The 22894-nt window shown below is 46.0% G+C and overlaps 1 protein-coding gene across 1 annotated transcript in view; it reads right to left on the reverse strand.

Annotated features, from left to right (window-relative positions):
• Positions 1-298: 298 nt before the first annotated feature.
• Positions 299-22894, reverse strand: part of TCERG1L (transcription elongation regulator 1 like) — a 72400-nt gene continuing 49804 nt past the window's right edge. The window contains exons 7-13 of the mRNA XM_062001695.1: positions 21410-21498; positions 18170-18324; positions 14098-14167; positions 10474-10609; positions 6113-6202; positions 2743-2861; positions 299-455 (exon numbers count right to left, since the gene is read on the reverse strand). Coding sequence (XP_061857679.1) covers positions 299-455; positions 2743-2861; positions 6113-6202; positions 10474-10609; positions 14098-14167; positions 18170-18324; positions 21410-21498 — 816 coding nt within the window. The remainder of the gene's footprint in view (positions 456-2742; positions 2862-6112; positions 6203-10473; positions 10610-14097; positions 14168-18169; positions 18325-21409; positions 21499-22894) is intronic.

Genomic DNA, 22894 nt, shown 5'->3' on the forward strand with positions numbered 1-22894 from the left:
AAAACAATTAAGGGATAGACATATCATGGCAATTAGAAATGCATCAAACTCTGGATGTTGTACAAAAGAGAGCTTCAATATGAAACATTAATTCTTTGAGAACAAAATGTCCTTCAGAGCCCTGCAGAACGACCTTCACAAATGCACTAGGTGTTCGATAAACTCCGCTCAGAGACGTTTCTCTCTGCTTTCACTTCCTGCTGCCGCCAGCTGAACCCTGGCCGCTCGAGCCTTCGCTTCACTTTCTTGCTGCGGCCACAGCACGGACTTGTGTGTTTATTGCCAGTTTCAGGAAGTTTTATCTCATTTTCCGTAGCCGTATCCTGTTTTCTTTGTCCCTCTTTTTAAGGATAAGTATGAACTGATTGAAAAAATGCTCTTGGTCCTTCTTCTTCTGGACAAGCCGAAACCGCTGATCCCGTCCGTGCTTCTCTGCGAACTCCTTAAACGTCGTTCTGCGGGAGAGAGACACATTTCAAAGCCCCCGCTCTGCCAAGCCACTCTCAGACCCTTTGACCTGCATCTCACCTATTGTTTCGTGCAGACATGAGAAACGAGAAGTGCTCTGGGGAATGTGTGACAGGGAGATGCCAGCGGTGAGCGCGGGATGAGGGACACGAGGCCATGGCAGAGCTGCCCGGGCTCTGGGGTCCCAGGGCAGTCAGCAACAATCAAGTTCCTTTTTTTCTCGATTTAGAAAAATCTGAGTGGTGGTTGACAAGATAACTCTGAATCACTAACAGGGTAGTTGGTATTTACTGTGGCTTCAATCTACACCTGCGTGTGCTCATGGCCAGTGTTTCAATAATTGGCCTAGAACAAGGGCAGAAACTCACCCGTGTCTAACTGCACACACACACACACATACACACACACACACTTTGACTGGCAGCCCTGCACCACATCTGATGAAATATCACACTGGTTTGATCACCACATCTGATGAAAAACCACACTGGTTTGATCTTTTCTAAAAACAGTAAAACATTAGTTGGAACTCTGAGCGATGGGCACAGTGCAATTGGAGCCCAGAGGCAGCTTTGCCTGAGGATTTCATCATCAAGTCCAGCATTTTCCAGTTCAAACATGGTATATCTGAGGATCAGAAATGCTCACTGGCATTTTGGCCTGGGTGCCTTTGCTGCTCCCAGGAGAGGTCCACAGGTCCAGGTCTGAGAGCAGCACGGAAGGCACTATAAAGAACTGTCACCATAATCCACAGAGCAATAACAAGGGGTTTTTATTTAAACTCCTGGACTTGCTGTACTTCCAAGGTGTACGTGCCTCTAGCAGCATTTTCTAGCTTAATTATCTTTTAGGCTGCATTTACAGTGCCAAAAGAAGTGGTTGAAAACTGGAGTTAATGAAGGAGAAGAGAAAAGCAATGTGCTTTTGGAGAAGTTAAGTCTGGATGAGAAAGGAGTCTGGAAGAGTTGTTTAGTCTGGAGAAGAGGAGGCTGGAGGCTGAGAGGAGACTTTATCACTCTCTACAACTACCTAACTTGGAGCTTGTGGCCAAGTGGGGGTCGGTCTCTTCTCCTAAGTAACAAATGATAGGACAAGAGGAAAGGGTCTGGAGCTGCCCCAGGAGAGGTTGAGGCTGGAGCTGAGGCAGAACTGTTTCCCTGAGAGGGGTGTCAGCCCCTGTGCCAGGCTGCCCAGGGAACTGGGGGAGTGCCCAGCCCTGGAGGGATCCCAAAGCCCTGGAGCTGAGGTGCTGAGGGCTGTGGGTTAGTGGTGGGCTGGGCAGGGTGAGGGGAGGGCTGGCACTTGATCTTAAAGTTTTCTTTTCTACCTGAAGTGATTCTACAACAGCATCAAGATGAAGCCAGCGACTACTGCAGGTAGATGAGATTCTTTGATGTGAGTTGAGGTCTCAGAGCCAGCTCAACAGAAGCACTCCTGTTTAAGATGCTCTGTGTCCTGCAGGCCAGCACGTTTTTGTCCTTGCAGTCTGAGAACATCAGTGCTGGAGCTCACACTGAGCCGCTGCGTTAGCCTAGAACATTCTCAGCTTTGTTGTGAAAGAGTTCCTATAATTATTGCTTCTGTGGAGTCTGATGTGCTGTTTGTATCTGTCTAGGCAGGTAGTGCTGTGCAATTGCCTGCATATTTTACCAGAGAAAACTATAATGTCTTTGTTCCAACGAATTAATCAGATTTATAATATATAAACCTCCCTTTTCACATAATTTACAAATGAGGGAGCACTATCCTAGGCAATGCCTCCACTGCTGTGATCCATTTCTTAAACAGCAATGGAGAAAAACAAATGATTGCATTGCAGGCTTTATTTTAATTTAGTGATGCATCATTAACACTAACTCTGTTAAATTACGTTCCTCTCCCACGAAACAGCAAACCTGAACAGTTTTTCACTAGGTACACACCTGCATGCCCAATATAAATGAGATTTAACATTCAGACGCTGATTTCAAACAACTAATATATATATGTGTGTTCTATAATTGTAGCATATATATGCACATAAAATAAATGTCCTATGCGAGATATTGCACATTCTGAATGAGAGAGAAAGAAACAGAGAGAGACAGAATGTTCCCTTTCCCAGTAGCATAACACAATCCTGCACAATATTAGGGAAGAGACATCGACCCAGTACTTTAACAATGGATGTACAAACCTGCTATAAAGAATCTGTTCCGTGGCGTTCTGGGGCTGATAAGCACAGGCTAAATGAGAAAGCTTATCTTAACAAATCTTGAGCAGGCAGTGCCATACCTTGGTGATAACTTGGATTCTTCAAGGAGCTTTTTAAACTCTTCTTTGGCTAACAACAATTTGTTTTTCTTTTCTTTGTACTCTTCTCTGATCCTGGTCTTGACAAACTGTTCAAATATCTTTCCAAGAAAGGGAGACAAGATGCAGTATTTATTAACAGAGCCTTTATGGTATTTATGCTTGATCAAAGGGCTGTCAGTCTCGAGAACCGCAGGTCTTATCTGCCCTCAGTACTGGCTGGCTCACATGCAGCTGAACCTGCTTCCCGCAGCACTCATCGTGCCTTCTCACAAAACAAGCAGCTGGAAAAAGGTATCATTTGGACAGATAGCATCTTCATTCAAACAGCAAGGGCAACGTAAATCAGGCTTTTCCCCGACTTCAGCATCTTGCTCGCATTATCATGCCTACAGCGTTATTTTTGTGCACATGTTCCACTGACTCAGTCATTCAATTTGGATCTCGCATCTTCCTCAACTTGCTGCAATTCCTAGAAAGGTCTGTAATGCCAAATGCCAATATTCTATAGGTTACCTCCCAAAAAAAGCCTGAAGACCTCTCAAATCAGTTGTCAAAAAAATCCCATGAGCTTATAAATGATCCTCTGCACTCATACACCAGAAGGGGCAACAGCCTTCCAAACACTATCTGGCAGCTAAGTAGGCAGCAAGGTGCTCAGCATCAGGATTCTGGTGTCTTGAAAAAGAGTTAAGGAGCACACACTGTCACAAAATCCTGCCAATTGCTTTAATCAAACTTTTAATACTGCAAGTTGACCCTGCTGTTTCATGCTCTCTAGAAACACCCTCTGATCATACTAAGTTACCAAATGAAAGGAGCTGCTCTCCAAAATGCTATTTGGTCCCCACACCCACCATCCTTTCCCCACAGATTACATGCATTAAATGTGACTGCTACCACAGCTGCTTTCTCAGCAGCCACGAGGATGTGCAGGTGCAAATCCACACTGCGTGGAAGCCAAAGTAACGCAACCACAACTGGCATTTAGTACGGAAAAGGGAAGAAACAGCAGTGGAAAAGTAAACATCATTAAATGGCCATGAAAGAAGTACCATGAAAGACCCCACAAGTCAAAATATATTGTACTGTGTGGAACTGCACAAGTTGAGTGTGAGAGGAGATGGGGGAAAAACTGGAGCGAATGAAGTAGGTGACACTGTTCTTGCTTGCCTTTCTGGTAGCAGTGAAGCTGTTGGGAAGGTAATAAATCAAAATTAGCAGATAGTTCATTACTTCAAACAGTTGCTCTTTTACCCTTCACTGTTCCTTGCCTAAACACAGCAGCACCTTTCAGCTGTTAATAACGCTTTGGAAAATATTGGTAGGTGAACGCAGCGAGCCGCTGGTGTTCAATACCAGATCGTTACGGTCCTCGGGCTGCGGAAGGGCACCCATCCACACCAGAACTTGTGCTCCCGGAGTCAAACCCACCACAACACAAGTTCAAGACAACAGGAACTTCCCTCAGACACTTGCAGATCACCGTCAAAGCTTTCCCTGCCCTTTCCAGCCTATCTGCCTGATGGGGAAGAGCACAAAGTACAGCCAGCCGTGTTCTGGCACACCTCCTTCCCTCCTCACTTGCATCGTGAGCCTTCTCTCACCTCTAACCCCCTCCAACATAAATTCATTTGCACAACTTGCAAAGCACTCAGACACTTGCTCTTCAGGCCACACAAGCAGCATCTGTGAAGGTAAATGTTTCTATAAACCCACATAATGCCTTCTACTGTTGTGACTCACACTTCACAAAGTGCTTTCATTCCATCAAGCAGCCACTCTTGTCCAAGTCTGACTCTTCTTAAACTACTGCTTGCAGGAAAATGGGGTCTAAATAAACAGTGACAAATGTCTAGAAATCCTAACTGCAGGCTCAGTGGCTAAAACACATTACAGGATTGGCACGTGCTGCCTGGGTTTTTAACTCTGTTTTGCAGAACAACTGACAATCGCCCTCCTCCCGCTTAGCTCTGAGCCCGAACTGCTGCCACACTCACAACCAACCTCTACACTCGGAAGCAACCTCTACCTGGCCACAGGTTTCTACCCACAGGACTGCCAACTACTTACTTTTCATAACCCTTTCCTTAGGTATTAACCATACTCCTTGAATGAGGGACCCCTCCCTCAGCAGTGCTTCAAGCACATATTATGTGTATTCATGGTGTATTTTTATTGTATCATCTCCAAGGCTGACAAAACAGAGTAATGTATCTTGATTGACTCATCAAGGTCTAGGTTGTGTCCTTGCTGATTTCCTGAGATAAATACAAAACTCCCTGCTTAGACCCTTGTCCAGCACTATGTTCCATTCTGGCAGCTTCTCTCACATTTTCATTCCTGTATTTCCTTATTATTCTATTTCACTTTTTTTCTCAGGAAAAAAAAACACTGGAAAGGGAGCAAGTGAAGATATATGAGCCCAGGCCCTCAGTAAATACCTACAGCAAGCTCTCTGGAGAATCACAAGAGAGTTTGGGCCCCAGTGCAATGGAATAGAAATAAGCACATTTTTCATTGTGGTTATGTAAAAAATGGACAATTCCATATTCAAAATTTGTCCTTCTCCGGGTGACAAAAGACTGTTAAGGAAGAAAAATAACTACAGAATGGAAGCATTCACCTTCCCTGCAACATCCCTGCACCTCTCCTAAAGTTTTCACTCATGTGCAGCCCTCAGGTGCTTTCAGGTCCCCAGTGATAATGACTGCCCAGAGGAACGAGGCAGGGGACAGTCCACTTCCCTTTGCAGCATCCCAGGAGAACTGAACCCTTTCCAGCCAATACCAGAACAGCCACAGTGCTCTGTGTCCGTCTATATCCAGCAACCTCAGCAACTGGAAAACAGAGCAGTAAATACTGCCAAACTCCTAGAAAAGATTCCAAGTAATAAAAATGAAGTAGTCTCTCTATAGTATTTAAATGCAAGTTACCTTATGGCCATTTCCTTTCCTACAGCCCAGTCTCCCAGACCCAGCAGGAGCTGCTCCTAGCACCCTCTGTGCAAACTCACTGCTTACCACCGGCTCTCCAAGGGACACAGCCCTCTCTCACGAGCTGCTCCTAGCACCCTCTGTGCAAACTCACTGCTTACCACCGGCTCTCCAAGGGAGACAGCCCTCTCTCACGAGCTGCTCCTAGCACCCTCTGTGCAAACTCACTGCTTACCACCGGCTCTCCAAGGGACACAGCCCTCTCTCACGAGCAGAGCCTACACCCTGTGTCTCACTGAAAAGCTCACAAAACAAATTCTCATTCCATGCAACTCCTTTTCTCCTGCCAAGACAGTGATGGTTAATTTGGGAGATGTCTGCTGCCAATCAGCAGCTCTGCTGGAGGTGATGCTCACCTGTTTACGTTCCTCTGAATTCAGCAGAAGGTAGCGTGGATCAAACACTATTTTGTGTAACTCCTTTTCCCACGTAGAAAACGCTGAAACCTGTGAAGTACACAAACTCAGCTGCATTAAGGAATTTTAATAAGGATGTGAGAGAAGAAAATGTTCCAAGGTGAAGCAAAAGAGTAGTTCAGAAAGCTAATGAACCCTCTAAAGGATGCCTCAGAGCAGTTGGAAGTTGAATTTTAATCTGTTTCTGGCAATGCTCTGGTCGCCCCCACACCATTAGTATTGATTTGCTCTAGGACATCTCCGTGTCTGCGAGACGCTCATTCCACAGTTTTGACGGAAAGGATCTGCAGCAGAAAGGAAAATGCCATTTTATTATCCCCTTTGTACAACAGAGGCATCAATTTCCATTTATACAATTATCTCAGCTTTAACTCCTCTCCAAAACTCGAATTAGAACTCAGATGAGGCTGTCAATGAATGCACACGCCCAAGGACTAACAGTGACCACCTTCAGCTGTGCTGCTTTCCTCTGACTCCACCTCGAGGCTTCTCCCCTTTTCTGCTCTCTGGACTGGGACCCTGGGTGCCCACCCAAGAACCTCCCATCACTCACAACCACATGAAATGAGACTATCATGCTCCCGCAGAGCATCTTCCATCTCCACTGAAACCTCTTTATGGACAGTGGGCCCTAAGGACCACCACAGAGCTGAGCAGGTCCCTCACCCGCCCAGTCCCCTTTGCCCGGCAGTTTTACCACACAAGAGTCTGGGAGTGTAGGACTGAAATCCTCAGCCCGAGGTCAGTGCCTTGTACAGAATCACTGGTGATTACTTTGTTACAGAAAACTCTGGAGCAATGTAAAATATTCCAATTACTCCATCGAATTACAAAGAGGAGTCAATTCGCTCCAAAAAATTAAGCACGTGACATATAATTAAAACAGAGTAATTAAGCTGTGACAAAGCAAAGGGGGTTTAGATGGACTGGTGTTCCTCTTAGAGGTTAGAAACAGGAAAATACAACGTTCAGGCTAAGTTTCCAGATGTGCAGAGGTCAGGGCTGCCTCCTCCAAATGCCATCTTCTTGCCCTCGCTGCTCATGCCCGCTGAAGTCCTGCGGTCTGGGGGTTTCCCCCTTCAGAAGGATCAGCAGCAGCAATCCTTTTTCCAGGATGCCTTTTGTACTCTCTCTCAGACACCAGCTTAGTTTCCAGTCCAAAGGCCAGTTTGAACTCTAAGCTTGGTGAAGCTCAGGCTAGTTTATCACATAATTGTTCCTGTTTATGCTTTTTGTTTGTTTAGTAATTGTTACACCCCACATTTTGCAGACACACACCTGAGGTAAACGTTGGCTACTGAGATTTATCACTTAGTTCTGGCTACACATCCTACACTGTTCAGGGCACTGACTCTGCAGCTCTGCAAATGCATGCCAAATGCTAATACCATGACTAACCTCCCAAGGTGTATTGTATTGTGCCTGTCATCCCTACTGCCATCTCTTCCCAGAATAAATGTGGTCTAGTATCAGGACAGATGAAATGGAGAAGAGAGATCTGAGCTTGCTGTGGGTTTTCAGTTCTCAACTCCTGCTCTTAACTGGAATACAGCAAACTCAGAAGAATCCAGCACACTGAGCCCGAGCAGGGTGTTTAGGAGTGAAAGGACATTGATCCAAGTAGCTGATTTTATTTTTAATGCACTCTGGAAGCCCAGGAACAGTGTAGTTTGAGGGCTTGGCTTTGACTAAAAGATTTATAAGAACAGAAAGGTGAAGGGCCTGGTACTCTCAGCAGAGGCATTTGTCTTCATCAGTAAAAGCGTCCCAGGTTCCAGGAAACATTGTTCTGGTAGGGAACAATGTCCACTCTGGACACAAGCTACCAAAACAGGCACAAACCAAGAAGGATGGAGTGGCAAAGGGCTGAGAGGAGGCACCTGGGCTGGCAGCAGCAAAGACTATCCTGCACCCGAGCTGGGAGCCCCGTCCCCAGCTCAGCACCTGCTGCTGGCTCTGACGTGCTCCCAGCATCCCAAAACAACTGATGAGCCCCATTCAATTATATTCAAAAGTGGGATTCAGTGGCTTGTCCTCCTAGAAAGGAATCCTTGAAATGTTTTGCTGACAGCATCCCAGCCAAGAGGAGGCTTTCCTAGAAATACAGGCTACAGAACGTGGATACGTTGATGCTGTCACTGTGAGCGAGGCAGGAAGGGGTTGGAATTTTTCTCTTCCCCTGAGGGTTTTGTAGTAACTTTTAAACTCCCAGGAAGATAATCAGAGACCACACTTTTACACAGCAAGATTTGCCACAGACCTAGGATCCGTTGTCTTCGAGCTACACCAGGAATCACACATAAGTTTAAAGTGTTTCAATAAATATCCTTCTGTTGATGTAACCGACGCAGGAAGATTCAGAGTTATGCTGAAGAACTCCATCTAGTTCAAGCTCTTTGTAATGCCACCAAATAACTTCTTGAGAAATAACATCATTATGAGAAAGTGGCAGGAGACGTTCATTAAATGATCAGTTTCAAATGACTCTAATGGCCTCGCTGCATCTCCAGCAACGGCAACCAGCTGGTGCTAACCAGCAGCCTGTCTGGACATTAAAAAATGCTCAGGGAAAAAAGCAAAGTAACCTATTCTCTACACACTTTTAAATAATAGCAAAGCCAAACAGTAAATTTCCTGACTTTTTTATTTTTATGAGCAAGGCTGACTCATATACTGGAAACACTTGAGGAATCCTATTACAGAACATCCCTAATGCTTTCAGATTTTGACTTATTGCCCCCTGACTTAAAATATGCCAGCAGAAGCCCTCAACCAGTATTCATCTATGGCACTTGTGCATGTTTTAAGCATAAATAACAAAACGTATTAATAAAGCAGGTCTAGCACGGAGATAATTTACTGCTGAGCTCCTGAAGCTCTAATTATCTACCTTTAAAGTCTGCTGATTACTAGCAATAAATTTCACAGGCTTTGCTGCCTAACAACAGACACCTTGGATCTCTTTTTCTTCATAGAAATTAAATTAACATCTATAGAATCCATATTTGCAGAGCGTGGGAGGGAGAGGTACGAAGCTGCATCCAGCGCTCCGTTACGCAGCCGTTTACATGTGCAGGATTAGGACCTACACCTGGGGTGCTTATTAATTCCATCCACACTCAGAATCACCAGGTATCTGGAAGAAGGGACACTGGGAGATGATCTTTTGTGGAGGTGGTTTTGTGTTTGTAAATAACAGTATCTGAAATTGCTCATGCTGGTGGTGATCTGTACGTGGCCAGTTCAGCACAGGGTTGTAAGTGCTACCACAGAAAACAAAGCTCAGGCTGAAGCTCTTTACAGAGTCAGTCTCCAGATGCTATTATGAGTTCTGTCATTCATATTTCACCATGGTCCTGAGGCTCAGAGCGCTGATGGCTTCTATCTGCAAATTGAATTTATGCTCCATCTATCGACTCATAATCTTGACTGGGTCACAGGAGAAGGGCTGCAGTAACTCTGAGCCCTCCCTCCCACAACCCATCCCAGCTCTGCGGCCATGAGGCTGAGCTGGCCTGGAGGCAGCAGAAGATGGTGCTCCAGGGGCTCTCAGCTCAATGGCCACCCAGGGGCCACCTCTTCTCACCCTCTCTTAGCCCAAAGCCCTGAGCATCGCAGGCTTCTCAGCTCAGCCTCAGCTGGGACCACCAGCTGTGTGCCAAGGAAGTCCAAGGATGGTCAGGGATGGCAGGTTTTCTTAACCCTCCTGACACTCTGGTATACCCTTTCCTAAGAGACTGAGCAGACTTCAGATGCCCAGTAGGGGAATCTGGCTTCCCACTGCTGGGGTCATTGGTGTTCACAGTGATGTGACCTCTTCCACGCAGATGACAGGTCTTTCATCCTTTGTTCCTCATGTAACGAGCACTTCTGGGATCCATGCAGGACCCCAGGATGGTGTGTGGCTATGGTCCCCATGCCTTGCTGGGCCACTGGTCTGTGCTAGTTATAGAATCATAGAATGATTTGGGTTGGGAAGGACCTTAAAGCTCATCTAGTTCCAACCCCCTGCCATGGGCAGGGACACCTTCCACCAGCCCAGGCTGCTCCAAGCCCCATCCAGCCTGCCCTTGGACACCACAGCCTTTCTGGGCAGAGTGCTGTCAGCTCTGCACGGCCAGAAGAAAAGTCACAGTCAAGTACCAGAGAGCCTACATGCTCAACAGACAGGAAAAACACCCTCTCAGCAAGTCTTCCTTTAACTGCTAACTCATGGTTATGAAACCATTCCTGTGGCAGTCCTAGACGATGTCCTACGTTCATAAAAGAGCTCTGTCAAAGGAAGCAAGTGCATTTCTTACCCCCCTCTCCAGAAGCATGTCTCGGAAGTGAGTGATGCGCTCTTCCAGGGGAGGTGTGACCTGAGGGGAGGATGTTTCCTCATTCTTCTCCTCCACTTCAGCCTTCACCTGGTCAGCAGCTTGGGAATCTTCTGTTCTTTAACAAGGTAAGATAGAAAACAGTTCAGCAATCACCAGCTTGGGAGAGGATTTTTAACCATCTCTAGCAAACCCTCCGGCACCTCCTTGGGAGCACAGTGCAGTCGGGGAGGAGATGCTGGCAGTGGAGCAGCGACCCAAACCTGCAGCTGGTTATTAAAGTGTGGGGCTCGTGGGCTCTGCCTAGGGCCCTCCAACAGCTCCTTCTGTGGAAGGATGCTCTTAACGGGGTGATCAAAGAGGAGCTCAGCAGCAAAACACTACGCTATATTTCAAGCTGCAGAAAAGTGACAGCTTTATATAAAACTTGTCAAGGACTGGGGACTTCAAAAAGGAATGACAGAAGAGACTCATCTTGGTTTATTTTTCTTTCCTGTTTTTTTGTGCCCCCAAACTTGAAAGTCAACACTAATCTTTATTTTATGTTCCCATGTGCCCCACGAGTTCACTCCTAAGGCAAAAAAGCCAGCAATGCCTCACATGCACCACCCTGCAATAAAGCACCAGTGAAGAACCTGCCCTTTGTCAGTGCCAGAAGCTCTGTATTTATCCTGACAGCCTTTTCCCAACACTGCATCTGATTAGAATAAATAGGTGTTTCTGATAAAATACTCTACCAGAGTCCCTTTGCTCACAAGCCCCTCTGGGTGAAGCACACACACGGTACTGCTGTGCCTATGTTGGGCAAGGACAGTTTGCTGCAGGTTGCAACCGTGAAGTGGCAGCAGCATAAGGGTGATGCCTTCCTCAGGTGCAACCCTACACATCCTTGTCATCCCTGAAGGGGAACTGTTTCACACTAGACAAATATCTTGCTTAATTTTGTCAGTTAGAGACCATTAATGCTGCACTGACTATCTCCCTGCTGTTCAGAGGGATGAAGATCTGGCTCCAGTATCCGCAGGGGAATTAGGTGGGAACCTCAAAGGCAGGAGGAGTAAATATTTAGTTTGAAATTTTGACAGAAAAAAACACTTATTTCCAAACAAATTAATTAGATCAGCATGTAATGCAAACTCTAGCCTGTTATCTTCCTTCTACTAATAATTAGTTTACATTTATCCTAAAACGATGCTGTATTACCAGTGATGTGAGATATGAACCTGCTGTTCTTCACAGAACGACAGTGACATTTGTATTGTAACAGCAAGTTTTCTTCTGAGACATGATCCATGGATGGCCCAATCCGATTTCTAGCACACACAAAGAGCTTTTTCAAGTCAAAACTGAAACAGTACACTACAGCACCAGCCAAGTACCAGCAGAACTCCTCTTCCCTTCACTCCTTAGACTGTGAGAATGATGCTTCAATTGAGGTTCAATTGATTTGAACCAAATGACACTTAAGAATCATTCAGACTTTTTCCTCACACCAAAAAAGACAATAAAGAATACCCTGTTTTTAGCAAATAAAGCAATAACCTGCACAAGCTGTGACCTGCCAGCACAACCCTGGACACCTTCAAATCCCTAAATGCATAGAGCAGCGACTGGTTTTTGCATACCTGTGGTGCCCACTGAAAGGAGAAGAGGCAATGGGCACAAACTGAAATACAAGGACGTCCATCTAAGCATAAGAGAAAGCTCTTTTTAACTTTTAGTTGTCCAAATTCAGCAAGTGAGAACAGGTTCCTCCTCATCCAAAGTTGCATTTTAAAAGTTAAATAAAGACAGAACTTAAGGTGGGATTCTCAGAGCTCTGACTATCCTCTCAGTGAATATCTTGCTTAAAAACTCAAGTGTGACAAAAGCTGTGTTATTTGCTAGCTCATACAAATACTTATCACAATATAAAGACACATGTTGACATAAACAGCAGGTGACACACATTCATTTGCATCTGTTAGTTGACTTCTGTGGTGTGCAGTCACAGCTGGAATTAGTTTGTATTGCCAATACCACAAGAGAGAGGCTGCAACGCTTCGAGGAAGGAGAGTCGTGCAGCAGCCCTGCAATGGGCTGAGATGGCCCAGCCTGAACTGGGTTTAGATACTTACTTTTGGTAAAAATAACATGATACCAAAACATGTTTCTGCAAGTAAATAAAAATAGGAAGAGATAAATCCAGCAGATACATAAAAAGATGGTCCATGGCTGGGTCTAAACAATCTTGTCAATGTCCTTTTGAGTGTAAAGAAAATAAGAGATTAAAAGCCTCAAAGTCAATCTTTCAAGAGCAAATAAGTCATGGAACTCCAGGGAAGATGAGGCAATATTCCTTCCCTCAAGGAGACAGTGCAAGAGGCACTGCCTGACCTTCTGACGCACTGCACCACCAGCCCAAGCCTGCCAGGGCACAGCAGCCTGTGAAGAAGGGTATTTTTCTGCAGTGTATGAACAAACTTCTGGAGCTTGAGAGTTCCATTTATGCTCAATAATGGAAAGACTTTTTCACAATTTCTCAGGCAACCACTGAAGAGAATCACCTTAACAGCACATGGCAAACACCCACTCCTACCCATGGATCCCTGGCAGGCTCACTGACATCAACACAGGTATTCCTAAATATCCTATGCTAAAGTTTCATACTGTTTATGAATACTAAATACTCTGTAAATAGTACAAACAAACAGTTGGGATGTATCAATACACTCTTTAATACCAAGCATTAAAAGCACAATAGTCTGAGCATTCACCTCAGGAGTCCCTGACTCTTCCTTCACCATGATACAAATCCACAGACAGACACAAGACAGACTATAGTTATCTTCAATAATAGTCACTTGAAATGTACAGAAGTTTGCTGTGCTTATTAGTGAAAATGTCCTCAAAACAGAACCCACTATCTACATGGATTTATTTTACAGATTTATCTTTAATGGCCCAAACCAGTGTCTTAGTCAGAACCAGCCTATGTGAACAACTACCCCTCTATGCAGCTGCTGGCCAAAGGGTACATGGAATGAAATGTCCTTTAAGGCACTTCTTAAAACAGAATCATCCACTTGAATTTCTTGCTCTTTTGGCAAAGGGTGAGGGAGTTGCTTACTTGGCATGTGGATTTCTTTGCCTGTTACTTCACAAGAATTTGAAAGACACATGGCAATAAAGATCACATAAAAGCACAGCAACAGAAACACCTCGGGCTGTGTGTGAGATGGTGGCCTGGCTGCAGCTCTGCCTGCCTCCAGCAGGGTAAGAGCTGACGGAAACCTTGGAAACCCCGATGCTCATGGAAAAAGTCTGCTTCAACAAAGACAAAGCTTTTATCCAATGACTCTGAAAGAAATACATATCCTTACAGCCTTTTTCTAACCATTTCAAAGGAAGTAAGAGTTACTCAGACAAAACAGGATGATGTTAATGGGAAACAGATACATTAGAGAATCATGGAGTTTGATGAAGATTCGACCCCTAAGAATGACTCATAATTCATTGGTGTAGTTATCCACGCAGAAGAAAACAACCATATTTCTCTTTGCACTGAACTGCACCAGACATTGGCTTCCCAACATTATATATAGATAAGTAAACTTTAGAACTTACTTATTTCTCTTTGTTTTGACGCTAAGATCATCATTTTCATCCCCTGGACAAGAACTAACACATTTATCTGCTAAAAAGAAACAAATAGTGATTAGATTTGAACTACAGAAATGGGAACACAAATTTCTCAAGTTAATCTTTCAGTTGCTGTCTTTGGCCCCTGCTCTGGTATTTACTGTTTTTCACTCCCCACAGAGTGTTTTACAAATAAAACATATTTCATCAGATCCTCAGGGCTGCCTTCGCCCAAAAGAAAGTGGCAACAATAAAACCAATCAGCTTCATTCTGAGAAACTGCTCATTGCTCACTTGTGACGCTGTTTTTTAAAGTCTCGTTATTGCTTCACCTGGTATTCCCCCCTCCTTCCTTGCCCTTAAAAACACAACTACAAAGACATTTCTGCAAAATGATTTCTGTGCTGGTAGCCTGAAGGATCGAGCAGTGTCAACTCACAACAGAACTTCCCTCCGTAGCCCATTTCTCTTTCATGTATAACAAACACAATGCTGCTCTTCCAGAAACTCCACCACCAGCCCAGCCAAGCTACGAAGGCACCGACAACCTCCACGCTCATGGTTGTGCAAGGTGACTCTCCTGGCTTGACCTGGACACTTGTCCTTAAAGGACTCTGAGGTTGACAAAAGACCTCTGATACCATATACCCTGATTTCACAGTCCACTTCCATCCCCTGGTTCCAGAACCCTGAGGTTCTGCCAGAGAGCAGTGAGAGCCTCCCTGAGGGTTGGACACCAAGCCCTTCTGGCATTGCCTGCACGAGTGACTGCTCTGGGTGCTATATCTGGGATAAACAGGACAAGACTAGAGTCAGCATCATGCCTTGGATTTAAGTGCAGTGGGAAACTTGTAAAACGTGACAAATGGCACCTGCGCTCTCACTCGGGAGCCTACTGCATCACATCACACCTCTGGTAAGGCTCTATAAACTGACTTTGAAAGGGAAGAAAGGCACAAAATCCAATCGTTGATTTAAAGGTTTGAGGAAGAGTATTACTTAACAGTAGCCTTCCCATGAAACCATCAAGTGGAGCACTGCCCTAGTCTGATGGTCAATCAAGCTCAGTGCTGATTAATTAAATCATTCAGTTAATCCCAGGCACATCCTGAATTCCAGTTGATATTGCAAAACAAAGGGGGAACACCAGCATGTACCAGGTGAGTTAAAGCACTGCCACACACATTGACCACACACAAAGATCTCATTTGCAGTTCTGTACAGAGACCTGGCACCCTTGTACCAGACATAAGTCCAGAAGTCTACACCTTACTTCTGCTACCGAGCTTTATGTTTCTATCTGAATGCTAACAGCTCCAAAATGTTTGTGGAGAGAAAGCAAACTCAATCATAAGTGGTTTGAATAGGAATCATACCGAGTATGATGCCAGTTTCTGTAGTCAGAACATCAGTTTTCTTTTAATTAGCTGAAAATATAACTTCCTCAGCCTGAACACCTAGACAAACTATTTAGCGAGTGGAGGAACAGGAATAGGTAAAAATGGGTTTTTTCCATTGCAAGACAGAAACATTTCAAGGAATCTTTGAGGGGGAATAGAGATCTTACAGTCAGTCTGTGAGTGCACTGAGACAGAGGAGTAACGACAACCAGGGAGAGGAATAGAGCTGTCACCAGAGGATGTACCACACTGCTGTCATACATGGAAATAGGGAAGAGGAAGGTATCAAAGTCCTGGAAACGCTGTCCCTGTCCCAGTCCTGCCCCTGGTTAGTGATGGGTCCCTCGGTGCAGGGGCTGAGTGCAGACCGAGAGATGCTCTACTGGCAGGGCTGTGCCTCCTCCTCCTTCCAGGGATGGCCTGATGAGAACCCATTAGTAAAGAGCCATGACACCTTCATAAATCTCCCTGAGAGCTAATACTTTGTGGAGGAGGAGTAATGGATAAATGAGTAATTTTTCATTCACGCCTAGACTACGAACGCGCCCGATCCTGCAGCGGAGCGACGTGTGCACAGCCCACAGCACCCCGTCAACGACCCCACGTGCCAGCTTTGTGCCTTTGACTTCAGAATTCTAATTAAAACTCAGCAGCAGCAGCTAAGAGAAATAAATTTGGCAACCAGTGTTGCAAACACACGGCTCATTTGTGTTATTTACTTACTCGAGATTACAAGTTAAGAGAAATGGTAACAAATAACTCCCATTCACCTCAGCAGCTAATAGATACTAATTATAACCCGGCTGACTCAAGTCCCAGTTGTATGAAGGAAGATTATTGGCAACAGTGAAAGCCGTGGTCATAAAGAAACTGGCACATGAATCAAACCTTGGTGGCACATATAGATAATAAATGAAAAGGATAGAACACACAGCAGTGGCACAAACCAACAATGACTTCAGACTCTTCTCATTAACTAATTGCAGACCATAAACAGCGACCCTCAGCTTTGATTTTGGCCATCAATCCCACTTGTCAGTAATTAACTGATCTTTCATTTTATGCTGTAATAAAAACTGTATGCTCCTTCTGTTCTCCTGAAGGATGAACTCCAGGAGGCACACCTCAGAGTTATTAGATACACAGCTAAAGTTATTCAAGCCATACACAAAATTACATATATACAAGCATGTGACGATTGAAATCGATAAGGGAACAATGTTCTCTGCTGGTGTGGACTACACTCACAGAAACCATTCTTTGCAGCTTTGTTTCAGTAAACTTCTGCATATACTGGTAACATAAATCTGAATTATCACTCGCTTTTATCTTCCTGCAGGCAGAGTGGTTCACATCCATGCTGCACACTCACAGCCCCTGCTCTGCAGCACTGAACTGGGAGCTGTGCCTGGTGATTGGAGCCTCCAAGTTACAGCCCCTCATGTCCTGAGCCTGAAAGGCAAGTCACTCCACCAGACCAGCAGTGCTACTTTACTTTCAGTTATAAAATACTACACTTTAAATGACAGAAGTCCCTTTCCACCAGCTCCCATTTTTTTAGACCTCACCACTACAGAACAATCATCAGCTGAAGGACACTCTCTGCTGAAACTGCTGTAGAGCAGAATATTCAGGAAATACAAGCAGCTAATCAAGACAAGATGCATTTCAAATGACTGCCACGCATCTAGTTGCCCTCTCAGGTCTTACAGACACCACTCCTGTGTGAAAGACAGCATAAAGTGTCAGGAAATAAAAGGAGCACTGACAGGGCACAGAGCAGCTCCTGGTAACAGGGAGCCACAAAAACTGGTGAAACATCATCTTTGGATAGAAATGTGGTAAAACTAACTCTGGAGCCACTACTGCACCAGCAAGCACAGGCTGGCAAGCAGGGCTGCTCCACCAGCACGGACTAAATGTGGACTGAAACACCTAAGGTACAGAGAGCAGAAATTTGGCACGGCGAGGAGCATGGGATGGGGAAGTCATGCCAGGAAAACTGACCCTGCAAACTGGCCATCTTGGGAGGACCAGACAGCAAACACCTTGGCTTGCTGACAAGCAAGAATGTCCTTTAAACTGGATTGTGATGTGAACCACTAACATCTATCACTGCAGGTCAGGATGTTTTCCTTCAGCCAGATCTCTCCCCTTCAGGAGTGCAGCGTTTAGAAGGTGACTGGCAGAGTCACATTTAGATGGGAGCACCCATGTTTCCTCCAAATCTTTTAGCACTCATCAGAGATTTACTACCAGCGTTTTCTTCTCCCCTCTACAACTTGCTTGGATAATCATTAGCCACAGAATATCTGCTTCTGTGTAATAGCTGAATAATGCATTGGCAATGCATTCCTAATGTACACCTTGGAAATAAGTGTAATAAAACACCAAGACAGCGCCTTCTGAGATGCCTTTTATACATCAAAGATCCACCCAGTACGAGGTGCCACCTGTTCCTTCATTGCCATTAATGACAATGCTCTGCCCCCCGCTCAGCACTTCAGTGAGAATCAGAACCTTGCCATAAACAGCCACTTCTGTCTGAAACCTCACAAGGAAAACCCACTCTGATCACGGTTAGCAAACTTTCACCAAACGCTCCATTCGATATTTGAGGTTTAAATAGAGGCAAATAATCACAGGGCTTTAGTTACTTGCTGCAGCTTCCAGCTTGCGCTTGTGAGGAGGATCCTCAATGATCCGGTTGATGTCACCACGGTGCTTCAGGTCCACCGGCTTCTCCCACACTGACAGCTGCATTGTAGGGTTGAAGAAGAAGACCCGGTCATCTCCAGTCCAGACTACACACCTATTCCAAGTGATAAACTATGCTTAGATAACGTCAGGTACACCCAGGAACAAGAAATCAACCCGCAGATGGCTCATTGCCTCTCCGTTTGCAGCGTGTGGCTGAGGCTCCTCTCCCGCTGACAGCCTGCCCCAGGCCCTGCCAGCCCACAGCAGACATCTCGGCTACAGAAACTCTTCTCCATATCAATAAAATGTCACAGAAATGCTATAAACACCCCAAAGAGGCAGCAGAGGAAATATTCCATCAGGGAAATTCTCTGCCGTGGAACCAGCGCCCCGGACGTCTGACACTAAGGTTTGGGTTGATCTTCATGGGCTCTGGTTTGAGTTGAAAAATGTGACCAAGCTGCAGTTTCTTGACTCGGTCAGTTAAAACATGCAGCAATATGACAGCAGTTCAGCTTCTTTGTCGTGACATTCATTGTAAATCAGCTAAAAGAACATGAAAATAGTATTTGCAGCGTCCTTAAAAGACATTAAAAACCCAGAGTTTTACTTTGCTAAATCTGAATGTGATAAACAGAATATCAGTCTCAAGTCTGCTCCCTTCTGAATGGTAATGAAAGCTAGCAACCATCATATATGCACTCTGACAAGCACACACACACACACAGACTTACAATGGAAAAAACATTGGTCTCTGAAATATAAATACCCAGAAGGAACAAATCTTATCATTAGAAGCTTTGCTGCTTAAACATTATTAAAAGCAGGGAACAGAAGTGGTTTAACAGAGTCCAGTCTGGGTAAAAGACTGCAAATATGAAAAATGCTCCATCACTGCACAGCACTCTAATAAGATAATCCAACATTCCCTGTGTACCACTGGTAAGACATCACCATTGATCTTGCCCAAACATCTAATGAAAAATACATAACCTCTGTCAGAAAGTGTGGAGGGAGCTGTGGGGCTGCAGAGTGCTGGGAGCTGCTCGGTCTGAGGCTGTTCTGGAGCCCCACCACCACAGCCATTATGCCCAGCAGGGTTAAATGTTCTCCTGATGGCCAGGAGCACACAGCTGGCTGTACAAGCCTGGCTGCTGACTTCAGTCACACTCCCTCCCTGTGCCAGCTTGGGCAGCCTGAATTCAGGATGGGACAAGCGTTTCAATAACTTTCTGTTTATTTTGATACACAAATGCTTTGGCCCCAAAGGAGCCAAATCCCCTGCTTGAATCCTCTCTTACACAGTGATTAGGTCTAATTACTACTTCTTAGTTTGCACCTCGGAGCTGTGGGAACCTCTGTTCTCCCAGAAACTCTGACTCACCAGCCCCCAACCTCTTCTGCAGGAATGCTTTCAGACCAAGGCTCACGCTACCATGAAAACCACAGTCATCCCAGAAGGAAGAGAACACTTAGGCAAAGAGCAGAGGCACTGCTGATTAATTTAGATAGGTTATAAGTTATTGATAGAAATGAGTTACTCTTATCCTTTTATAAGTATTTGCATTACACTCGGGGCAGAGGTCCAATGCTGCCCAGGAACAAGTGCCTGCTTCGAAATGCCGCTTGCTGTAATTCCTTCCGTTGCCACATCAGCACACTGCAGGATTGGAATCACTGGGGAAATTAGCTGCAAATGATACTAAACGTGAAGCCTGCATCTTGTTTGGGATCGGGGACGTGGCCACACGCACGTGGCAGCGTCGAAGCTGTTGTAAGACAGAGATTGTAAGCAGCGGGTTTGGAAAGGTGTGTTTTGTCTCTGCCGCTGTCCCCGCTGCCCCTCGGGCCACAGAGATGCTGATGTGCTCGTTAGTCACCGAGTATCACCAGGTCCTGTGTGCCATCACCCCAGGTTAGAAACTCTGGGGTCCCTCGTGACACTTCTTCACTTCTCCATGACTAATACAATTTGACATTTAATTTAAAACTAATGTCCCTTTCCCCACTCCACGTGTCACCTGCTCCTCTTCGGTGCAATAACAGCTCCCATGATCCACAGGGGACACGTGGTATTTTGTTTCAGTCTCACAGCATAAACTGGAAATGCAGACAGTATTATGTTCACATTTCCCTTTAGGAAATGGTGATTTAAGAATGAGCAAGGGCACAAGTTGATGATAATAATATATTTTTTGGACTAGATGATCTCTAAAGGTCCCTCCCAACTCCTAACATTCCATAAGGTAGGTAGGGTTTGGCAATATTCCTGATTTCTGCCACTATAAATGATGGTCTAGCCACTTCTGCCGGGTGCTTGGTGATGTCACTTCAACCAGGGGTCCCACAGATGCAGGAAAACAGTCTGTGGTGGGAGGTGTGTGGTTGAAGTAACTTCCAAATTGGTTGAACTCGTGTTGCATATCTAGGTTCAACCTATCAGAAAAGCTTGTAAATTGTGTCTGAAGCAGCCTGCAGGCATAAGCCATGTTCCTTCACAAGCCATGGGGCAGTCAAGACATTGTCACCTCAGAACACAGGACAACTGTCAGTGTTAGGACTATGCTCCCATCCTCTGGCCCCAAGGACCAGATCTGGATGTCTCCTCTCACACAAGCAGTACTCATGTGGTCAGGAAACCTGGGTCATGAGACACAACATACTCTCACTGTCCCAACATGAAATCAACCCTATTCTTGCAAGCCTGTAAGAGTCACCCACTACCAGGGAAAGAGGATCTGACCCTACAAAGCAAGAACATTCCTTGTATTTCCCCTCTGATCCATCCAAGCACCATCCAAGCTGGATTCTCCACAGATGTAAGGCAGAGCTGAGGGAGCACTGCCCAACACGGCTCTGCTCATGGGCTGTGCACACCCTGAAAACAGACAGAGAAACCACTGGCGGCCTCTTGCCAGAAGTGGTCCCTGACTGAGCTGGAGCTCTGCAGCACGCTGTCCCTACCTGCAGACCCCAGGGAGCTGGCTCCTATCATACTTGCAGTCATTTCCCCACACTTTCCTTAAGTACATGATTGATGAGGAAAGGGTCCAGTGGAAGCTGGCACAGGAACCCAGAGTTGCTACTGAACACCCAGGGCAGCGTATTCTCCCCACATCCCAGACCACTAATGCACGTTTGGCAAGGGAAGCAGCACTGATGCCTGGCTTCCAGCAGGTCTGGCTGCATCTGCTTACCATGGCGATCCCGGCACTGGCGTGGATGCCACGGGCTTGTTGCCGCTTGATGTGCTGTCATCCTCAGTTAGCAGTTTAAAAGAATGATCCTTGAAAGACAGGCAGAGATTAGTCAACAAATAAAGCCGACCCAGAAGACTATTCACTGTTACACAAATCAGTGCCTTTAAAGTGGAAGCGGGTCACCCTTATTGCCACAGTGGCTCTGTGAGTGGCTTTATGAACACCCAGCCACCTCCACAACAGCCCAGATAAACGGGAAACAATAAAAACGTCTCCCTGCTTACAGCCATACAAATGACAAAGCAGCACAAGACGGGCTTTTGTCCGGGCCAACAGCTCACTGGGGACAGCGAGTATAACTCTGTGCACTGCAGTAAGCAGGAGAGCTGCCTCGTTGGGAGGGAAAGGCGGGCAGCGGTGCCGGTGTGGAAGGGTCAGAGGCAGGCAGGGCTGCGGTGGGAAACTACCAGAGAAGGGGTGAGGGTGGCACACGGGGCAAGCAAGCACTGGTACCAGCTCCAGGGCATGAGGCTGTGTGTGGCCAAAGGGAACCATTCACATGGGAGCAGCCGAGGGAGCCCCGAGCAGCCCCTGCCCCACAAGCCCAGCACCCTTGCTGCCACCACTGCCTGCTCACTTCCCAGCTCTTTGTCTGGGACTTCCCAAAGACATCCCAACACTGCTGAGAGCCACTATCCCTGGATGCATCCAGCAGTAACCCCCTGAGGTGGAGCTGCACTCCTGTCCCCACCAAGCCCCCTGCAGCAGCACCAGGCTGCCCTGCACGAGGCTTTCGGAAAGAGCTGGAACACAGGCAGTGCCCCTGGCACAGGAGGAGAAACTCCTTTGGTGCTGAGGTGATGGAACCCTGGCACAGGCTGCTCAGGGAGAGTGTGGAGGCTCCTTCTCAGGAGGTTTTCCAAACCCTCCTGTGCCCCCTGATCAAGGGGAATCTGCTTTAGCAGGGGGTTGGGTTGGATGAGCTCTGGAGGGCCCTTCCAGCCGCCACCACTCAGGGATTCTGGGGTTCTGTGAAGGCTGTATGGATGGGACTGTACAGCACAGCTGGCAAGTGTGGGTAGTGAGTGTTTTACCAGCTGAAGAACTGCTATTTGTTGCAGCAGCTCATGGAATTGAACTGTGAGGGGAAGGTGTGGGAGGAAGGCAGTGATCTAGCTCAGTACAGTGTCAAAACACAAGAATGCATGTGTTTAATTAAAAAAAAATCATAAAGTGTATGTCCAGAAGTCTCCATCTTGAAAGTATCTCACAACTTAAAGCCCTAAGGAATGTGCCTGAGTACCAACACAGCTGCACACACGGGGAACACCTGCAGTGCCTGGTAGGCAAGGGAGGTTTCCTTGCACAGAGCCTAAAGACAGCAGCACCAAATGAAAACAAACTGAACAGTAGCAGGACAGAGCTCCTGCTGTGAAAAGCATGTGTGCAAGGAGCAGCAGTGTGGGGGAACAGCCCACGCCT

The sequence above is a fragment of the Colius striatus genome, chromosome 8 (genome assembly GCF_028858725.1).
Source record: "Colius striatus isolate bColStr4 chromosome 8, bColStr4.1.hap1, whole genome shotgun sequence".
NCBI classification, from domain to species: domain Eukaryota; kingdom Metazoa; phylum Chordata; class Aves; order Coliiformes; family Coliidae; genus Colius; species Colius striatus.